Below are 9,294 nucleotides of genomic sequence, written 5' to 3'. Positions count from 1 at the left end.
CGATAGGAAGGAGACCAGAATTGCAAGCAATATTCCAACAGTAGCCTAACCAATGTCTTGTACAGCTGCAACATGACCTCCCAACTCCTGTACTCAATACTCTGACCAATAAAGGAAAGCATATCAAACGCCGCCTTCACTATCCTATCTACCTGCGATTATTAGACAATTTGTATTGGCCCATGTTCACCAGTAAGTGCAGTATTGAAAACTGTGAAGGCTGTGCAGTAAATCCAGATCTCAATGTAGTGCTACGTAATGGCCTACAGAGACCACAATATGGCAGACTATCAGAACTGCATACAGTTCTGGCCAGAAGTTATTAGCTCTGATATTGCCAGAGGAGGCAATAGTGGCACGCATTCCATGTGAAAGTTAATTCTTGTAAGTAATTTTCACATGGAATGCATGCCACTATTTCCAAAAGCTTTGAATCCAAATGAGAAATTGGGCACTGTGAAGAAAATTAATTGTAGTAATTAGTTTTCTTCAAGTGCCCATTTTCTCATTTGGATTCCTCCACTGTTCCATTCAGCATATTGCTGACCTCAATCAGTGTCCTGTTGTTCTCAGCAACAGCTGGCATTTATATTTAAAGGTCTTGGTCAGGCTTGTACCTATAGGTTAGTTATTCGCCTAATATTTCTGGCTACTGCTTAATTAGTTTCAAGGTGTTTTCTTCTCTCTTTCTTGAATGTTCACTTTGGCTACACAGTGTTTTTTCTGGTTTTGTACTGCTGCCTCTTTTTGCCTAACTGTAAAAGTAATTCTGTTCATATGAGTCAGTTGAATTGGAAACTCTTTAAATGGTCCATATTCAAGGATTACAATGCCACTCCAGACTTCCCAATTTTCAAGGATGTCGTTTAGATGCTCAGGTCGAAAACCTACCCCTGGTACCCATGACCTTGCTGGCACAATTGCAGAGATCGGCATGGCCTAACACTCCCCAATTTTCATTTAGTCAGGCCAAGCCTTTACAAGGTCATGATTCACTGCTCCTCAGATGTATTGTGAAGCACAGTCTACAGGAGAGAACCTTGCAAAAGGTGAATTGAAAAGGTCCTCCTCACATTCTCCAAGCTAAGATATGCTCCTGAAACAACCATCCATGCCATTCATAACTTTACACTATGCCAAAAGGCTCCATTCATTACAAACCAATACAAGTGTCATTCTATACTTGCACCACCCTCTGTGTGAAAAAGTTGCCACTTAGTTCCCTTTTAAATTTTTCCCATTTCATTCTAATCCTATGCCCTCAAGTTCTGGACACCCCACCCCAGGGAAAAGACTTTGTCTATTTATCTTATCCATGCCCCTCATGATTTTATAAACCTGTATAAGGTCACCCCTCAGCCTCAGACGCTCCAGGGAAAATAGCCCCAGCCTATTCAGCTCAAATCCTCCGACCCTGGCAACATCCTTGTTAATCTTTTCTGAACCCTTTCAAGTTTAACAACATCTATCCAATAGGAGGGAGACTAGAATTGCACACAATATTCCAAAAGTGGCCGAACCAATATGCTGTACATCCACAGCATGACCTCCCAACTCCTATACTCAATACTTTGACTAGGACGTTGTGGAGGCTAGTATAGATTAGATTAGATTACTTACATTGTGGAAACAGGCCCTTCGGCCCAACAAGTCCACACCAACCCGCCAAAGCGTAACCCATGCAGACCCATTCTCCTACATTTACCCCTTCACCTAACACTACAGGCAATTTAGCATGGCCAATCCACCTAAATTACAACATTTAAAAAAGCAAGTGGATGAGTATATGAATAGGAAGGGTTTAGAGGGATATGGGCCAGCTGCTGGCAAATGGGACTGGATTAATTTAGGATATCTGGTCAACAGGGACAAGTTGGACCGAAGAGTCTGTTTCCGTGCTGTACATCTCTATGACTGTATTTAGATCCATTAATGTTCCAATACCTGAATATGTAAGGCATTTAATTATGTCAATCAAATGGGGGTTCAGGTGTTTCAGTGCTCTAATAGATGTCTGAGCTCTTAACCAATGATATATTATGAGGTTAATCCCTACAATTCTTTGAAGAACACAGTCAATCAATTGCTTCTCCTTCTTTGCTATAGACTTTCTCATTCCAAATATTTGATCAAAAATGTGACACTGGTGTATTTCCCCCATACTAATTATGGGCCTGTCAACTTCAGATGTAGGGAAATCCTCATTGAAGGCAACAGGAAGCTATTTCAGAAGTGACCGAGTTGGAAGGTTGTGTCATCCAAACAGATATGATGAGAACAGAGAAACTAGGAGAATGGAATGGAATTTTATTGGACACAGACTGTAAATAACTATAGTCAAAAAGTGTGGCGCTGGAAAAGCACAGCAGGTCAGGCAGTATCCGAGGAGCAGGACAGTCGATGTTTCTTGCATAATTCTTTCGTCAGGACTGATGAAAGGCTTAAGTTAGAAACGTCATCACTCCTGCTCCTCGGATGCTGCCTGACCTACTGTGCTTTTCGAGTGTTTGATTTTGATCTCCAGCATCTGCAATCCTCATTTTCTCCTGTAAATAAATATAGTCAAAGTAGCAGTGGGAGTCAACAGGTTGTTAGCCTATCCTCAGAAATGGAGGCAGACCAATTAAGGGCAGGAAGAAATGGAGATGAACCATTTCAAGCTGGAAAATATATTGGATACAAAGTGTATGAAATGTTCGAAAGGAAGGAGTGGTCTGAAATAATTGCTGATATGCAGGAAAAAAGAGGATCTTGTAGAAATGGATGAAAAATAGCTACAAGTCTGTGAGAACTAAATTCTACAACACTCAACAAAAGTTTAACAAAACATGTTCCAACAAAACAATCAATCTTTATTAAAAGGAAACTGCATGCAGAGTGGCTGGACTTGGAAAAGAGAGAGTTGATCTCAGCTCTGAGCGTCTCACAAGTTTGCGCTTACAGAGAGAAAAGCAGGAATCTTTACACTTAAAACTTATCGATAGCTATCAATAACTATCACTAGAGGTTAGTCATCCATTAACTGGTACATTGAGTTATGCTCTGTTATTATTTCAGAGGTTGGTCATATTGATCTCCTAAAACCTAGTGCCACATACGTCATCTCACAATCCCATCCTTGTTGGGGGCTCAGACAATTTTGTGGAATGTCTTTATTTGGGCTTAATTAGTATCCCAGAATTTACGTGGAGCCAGCCTGATCAAGCTCTGCTGAGGTTTACCAAGGTTAAAGAGTTTATGTGGACTCAACCTATGTCAAGTCCTGCTGAGGTTAGCAATGTTTTGACCTTTGTTTTAGTCTTAACTTGTGTCAGGCAGCTCTGGGGTCACACAAAGGACAGTCAAAGTGTATCTTACAACCAGGGAATGGCCAGTTTTCCCCATCATATAACTATTATGTTTCACACAATTCCACAATCTGACAAGGACTGGCACAAAATAGCGTTCCTTATTCCATGCAAATTATGCATAACTACAATCCTTAAAGCTCAGAGGTCTAGGCAAAGTAAATATAGAGAAATTGTTACCATTGACAGAAAGATCAAAACCAGAAAATGCTGAACCAAGAATGGTGAAAGAACCAAAGGTGATGTGAGGGAAAAAAATGGCTTCTTAGCATAACCAGTGGTTAGGATCTGGAATGCCGTGCTTGAAAGGGTGATGGGTGCAGATTCAGTTGTGCTTTTCAAATTACCTAAATAAATAAATAAATTAGGCTAATTACCTAAATAAATACTCTTTCGGGGTCAAGAGGAAAAGGTGGGGGAATCAGAATAGCCAGATTACTCTTGTAAAGAGCTAGAATAGATGCAACAGTCTGACATGGCCTCCTTCTCCATGACAACCAATCTATAATTCCTTTATCTTGAGGATGTTGGAGATGTTTAAGAAAAATTATTCAAAGTGAGAATTACAAAATGAAAAGTCACAAATATATATGGGGAAAGATTGAATAAGAGGTGGAAAATACATGCCAAGGAAAGAAAATGAGTTAAGTGGGTCAAAAACAGGCTGAAATTATTTTTCAACTGCAGTTATCTTGTTTATGGATTTTGGTATAAATGGTTAGTGGAAATTGGAAATAGGAGAACATGGAAAGCAAATCATTAGAGGAGACAAAGTCAGTAACAGTCTGGGAAATGATGGCTTGAAGTTCAATGGTGAAGTCATTGAGCCAGGGGAGGTAGGAGGATGTATTGGATAGTTGTCAGGCAGCCATCCATATGGAGCTTGCTTTACCAAACAACAACACCCTTGTCAGTGTTTGATGACCGTGTCTGGGTTGTACCTGAGAGAATGGAGTGCCAGAATCAGAAGAGTTAGAATTAGCAAGAGAGAACAGAAATTGAGAAGGATGAGTTCAAGCTGCTCCCAATTCCCAGTGAAAAGATTGAGAAAAGGAATAGAGCAGGAAGAGGACTCCAGGTGGAATGAGAATTCTGAAGTTGGATAAATATCATTGGTAAGATCTAGCATGGAGGCGAAGGTGACAAAGGGACAGCCCAACGGTGAAAGAATGATGATATTGTTCTAGGTCAGGATGGTGTGTGGCTTGAAGGAGATCTTGGAGTTGGCAGTGTTCCTATGTATCTGCTCCCCTTGTCATTCAGGGCTTGGGCTTTGAAGGTGCTACGTAAGGATTCTTGATGAGTTTTTTAATGGATGAGACACACTGTTGCCGCTGAGCATGAGGATGGAGGAAGTGAATATTTAAGTTTGTTAAATAAGCTTGGTTAAGTATTCTTTATTCTAAATGGTATTGAGCTTCCTCAGTGTTGTTGGAGATGTGATAATCTAAACAAATAGAAAGTGTTCTACTTCACTCCAGATTTGTGTCCTGCATATGGTAAATAAGCTTTGGAGAATTAGGAAGTGAATTACTCACAGAATTCCCAATTCCTGACCTGTTCTTGTAGCCACAGTATTAACATGGCTGGTCATGGTAAGTCTCTGTCAATTATATCATAGAATCCAGCTACAATGTGGAAGCAGGTTATTCAGTCCATCAAGTCTACACTGCCTTTCCAAAGAGCATTCCTCCCACTATATCCCTGCATTTCCCATGGCCAATCCACCTAGCTTTCATATCCCTGGATGTTGTAGGCAATTTAGCATGGCCAATTCACTCAACCTCCACATCTTTTGACTGTATCCCCCCCGCCCCCCCCAGAATTTTGATAGTGATACAGCAATGTCAAGTAGATGATTAGACTTTTTCAGTTTTGATGATGATTGCCTGGCAATTGTGTGGCACAGATACAAATCATGGCTTTTAAACAAATAGATTCACATTAGAATTCATCAATGCCTTGGTTTCATGTCTCATTTAGAATTTATCAATTTAAAAAAGTTATGAATTCACAAATTACATACCTTTTGGAAATCAGGTTTGGCCTAGATTTCTGCTCCAAGGCAAATGGCTAAAGTGAGAAAATGTTCTAGCTTTGTGTACACCAATTTCAAAATAAATGTTCCTGAATGGTGGGAATCTTCAATCTGGTCTTTGTCATGTTTTTGGCTTTGCAGTGGACTCTTATACTAAGAAATGTCATTGATTCCAAAAATTGACATGGAGCCTTTTCAATTTTAATAAAAAGGCCCATCACCTTTGAGGAAAATCAGAGGCATCCATGGAGATGGTCGAGTGCCAAGCCAAGCTCTTTAAAAGCTGAAAAATGTGTTGCTGGAAAAGCGCAGCAGGTCAGGCAACATCAAAGGAGCAGGAGAATTGATGTTTCGGGCATAAGCCTGAAATGTCAATTCTCCTGCCCCTTTGATGCTGCCCGACCTGCTGCGCTTTTCCAGCAACACATTTTTCAGCTCTGATCTCCAGCATCTGCAGTCCTCACTTTCTCCAAGCTCTTTAAAAGGTCTACCTTGGTTCTCTGGGACTTTGCCCCAGTTATCTGCTAATTTTTTTAGGACTTCCAGACGTCATTCATCATATAGTGTCACACTCCACCCAGTCCTCATGGCCCATCTATGTTAACTCATGCCCACCCACCACCAATAGCCCCTTATGCCAACCCACCGTATGACCGTATATCTCAATATATGACCGTATATCTCAATGACAACTAATCCAGTGTCTGCTATGGGTACCCCTCAGGAGTCATGCTGAGATGAAATAAACTTTTGGCTATCTATTACAACCTTCACTATATTAAAAAAAATCATGAAAGCCCATCCAAACATTTAAATTTCTTCATATATTCAGTCACTTATGAAAAACAAATTGACTTGCATTCATAACCCACATGAAGGGTGGCTAAACTGTAATCATTTCTTTGAACTGTCGATCAAACTGTGAATTTAGGAGCCTCTACTGAGATAATGATGGCTCCAGGCAGTAGGCAAGCATTTCCTGATGAAGGGCTTTTGCCCGAAACGTTGATTTTGCTGAAGCTCCTCGATGCTGCCTGAACTGCTGTGCTCTTCCAGCAACATTGTTCCAGAATCTGGTTTCCAGCATCTGCAGTCATTGTTTTTACCTTAAGCGTTAACTATGGCATAATAATGAGCCTTGGGGCAATGTGAATAAAGAGCTATTTGACTGCTAGAACAGATTTGTTTTACATTCCCACTGTCATAGATAAGCTGTTCTTACTTTTTAATGGCTGATGGAATAAATTCCCACTGTGGGTTAAGGTCCTTGCTACAATGAAAATGCTGTCAATTTGAGTGCAATACAGAGTTCAAATAGCCCTGTTGAGATTGGGCTTCCTTTGTCTGTGAATTACAGTCTGCCCCCTTTTGCTTCCAGTGAGAATGAGATCTCTTAGGAATGAGGCCAGAATGTCAAGGTTGATGACAGTTCATAAACAGGGAAGTCTGTTACAACTGCAGGATGTTGGTGAAGCCAAACCGGGAGATCTATGTACAGTTTGGCTCCTGCTTTTCAGATAAAATGTATTTACATTGGAGGCAGCTGAAAAGAAATTCACTCGGCTGATTCCTGAGATGAAGAATTTGAATTATCAAGAACAGTTAAACAGGTCCGGCCTGTATTCATTAGCGTTTAGGAGAATGAGGGGGCTTGACAAGGTAGATGTTGAAGAAATGTTTCCACTGATTGGGGAATTTCAAACTAAGGGGCATTGTTACAAAGTAAAGGGGCACACATTTAAAACTAAAACTTTTCTCATCGTGTAGTGAATACCTGGAAATTCTACCCAGGTACCCAGAGAAAGCAGAAAGCATTTAAAGAAGAGCTGGATAGATTTTGTAAGATCCAAAAGTTGAGAGCTATGAGGAGCTGGAACAAAGAGAAGTTGAGGCCTTTGGAAAGATCATTTATGATTTTATAGAATGGTACAACAAGCTGAGGAACTGATTGGCTTATTCCTGCTCTTTTTCTTATGTTATCTACCCTTTCTGAGCCTCTGTGGCATCTCATAGTTGGCTAAACTTTGTGGGAAGAGCCCAAGTGTTTTGGTAGATACCACTGAGGTTTAGTGTGGCCTCCTCTTGTAGCCAACTAATCCAGAGAGCCAGCTAATGTTCTGGGTACCCAGGTTTGATTCTCAACATGGCAAACAGTGGAATTTGAGTCCAATAAAACTTTTCTCACCTGGAAATTCTACCCAGGTACCCAGAGAAAGCAGAAAGCATTTAAAGAAGAGCTGGATAGATTTTGTAAGATCCAAAAGTTGAGAGCTATGAGGAGCTGGAACAAAGAGAAGTTGAGGCCTTTGGAAAGATCATTTATGATTTTATAGAATGGTACAACAAGCTGAGGAACTGATTGGCTTATTCCTGCTCTTTTTCTTATGTTATCTACCCTTTCTGAGCCTCTGTGGCATCTCATAGTTGGCTAAACTTTGTGGGAAGAGCCCAAGTGTTTTGGTAGATACCACTGAGGTTTAGTGTGGCCTCCTCTTGTAGCCAACTAATCCAGAGAGCCAGCTAATGTTCTGGGTACCCAGGTTTGATTCTCAACATGGCAAACAGTGGAATTTGAGTCCAATAAAAATCGGGAAGATTATTGATTCATTGTTGGAGAAACCAATCTGGTTCACTAATATCCTTTATGGGAAGGAAACTACCATCCTTACCTGGTCACACCTACATGTGACTCCAGACCCACAGCAATGTGGTTGACTCTTAACTGGGATGGGCTGTAAATGCTGGCCTAGCCAGCAATGCCCACATCCTGTGAATGAATGTTTATATATCGTATAGTATGTATATATGTGCGTATGTGTGTGTGTATATATAATATATAGTCCTCTCAATATAGTTGTGAGGTGGTGCCATAAGATATGAAAGGTGAAATTGAAGTTTTACTCTAACTTTGAATTAACATTCAAGTTTTTAACTTTTAACAGACCTCCAGACTCATAATTAGACTTGCTTTGTATCAGCTGCAAGCAGTGACAATCAATGTGAAATTATCAGCTACTGAATAATGTTTGATTCCGTTTTCTAGGTGATCACTACTGGGTTATTGACACTGACTACGATAACTATGCTATTACCTATGCTTGCCGTAGACAGAAGGCTGATGGAACCTGCGATGATGGTTATGCTATCGTCTTCTCCCGCAGCCCACTTGGTCTTCCACCAAACATCCAGCGCATTGTACGTCGGAAACAAGAAGAGATTTGTCTCTCGGGACAGTTTGAACCAGTGCTGCAATCTGGTGAGTAATATTAAAATTTGTTAACAACCAACAAAAACTCAATATCCATTCTCCTTTTGGAAGGAAGTAACCTATTCTTAATGATTGAGCTTAGAAAAAGGAGCCATGAAATCCATTGTTGCTTTACTTGTGTTTGAGATGCATCATGTATGGATGGAGAGTATCAGGACTCACATCAGTACTATTTAAATGATGCACTAAGATAAGAAATCAGTACTTGTCAGATGACATTTTCATGATTTGAGGCTTCAGCTACACTTGACTGAATTCAGAATAAACTTACCTTACAGTTTGGACAAGCTGGAAACCAGATTCTGGATCAGTAGTGCTGGAAGAGCACAGCAATTCAGGCAGCAACCGACGAGCAGCAAAATCGACGTTTCGGGCAAAAGCCCTTCAGCAGGAATAAAGGCAGAGAGCCTGAAGCGTGGAGAGATAAGCTAGAGGAGGGTGGGGGTGGGGAGAAAGTAGCATAGAGTACAATAGGTGAGTGGGGGAGGAGATGAAGGTGATAGGTCAGGGAGGAGAGGGTGGAGTGGATAGGTGGAAAAGGAGCTAGGCAGGTCGGACAAGTCCAGACATGTCAAGGGGACAGTGCGGGCTGGAAGTTTGAAACTAGGATGGGGGAAGGGGAAATGAGGAAGCTGTTGAAG

The 9,294-nt window shown here is 40.9% G+C and overlaps 1 protein-coding gene across 1 annotated transcript in view; it reads left to right on the top strand.

The window, feature by feature from the left end:
- The window catches only part of LOC122539242 (purpurin-like), a 39,730-nt gene that overhangs the window by 25,126 nt on the left and 5,310 nt on the right, over positions 1-9,294 (top strand). Inside the window, exons 4-5 of the mRNA XM_043673944.1 lie at positions 4,917-4,942; positions 8,429-8,641. Of these exons, the coding sequence (XP_043529879.1) occupies positions 4,917-4,942; positions 8,429-8,641 (239 nt within the window). The remainder of the gene's footprint in view (positions 1-4,916; positions 4,943-8,428; positions 8,642-9,294) is intronic.

Source organism: Chiloscyllium plagiosum, chromosome 32 (genome assembly GCF_004010195.1).
Source record: "Chiloscyllium plagiosum isolate BGI_BamShark_2017 chromosome 32, ASM401019v2, whole genome shotgun sequence".
NCBI classification, from domain to species: domain Eukaryota; kingdom Metazoa; phylum Chordata; class Chondrichthyes; order Orectolobiformes; family Hemiscylliidae; genus Chiloscyllium; species Chiloscyllium plagiosum.
The sequence above is the reverse complement of the archived record's forward strand: the minus strand, read 5'-3'. Positions and strand labels throughout refer to the sequence as shown.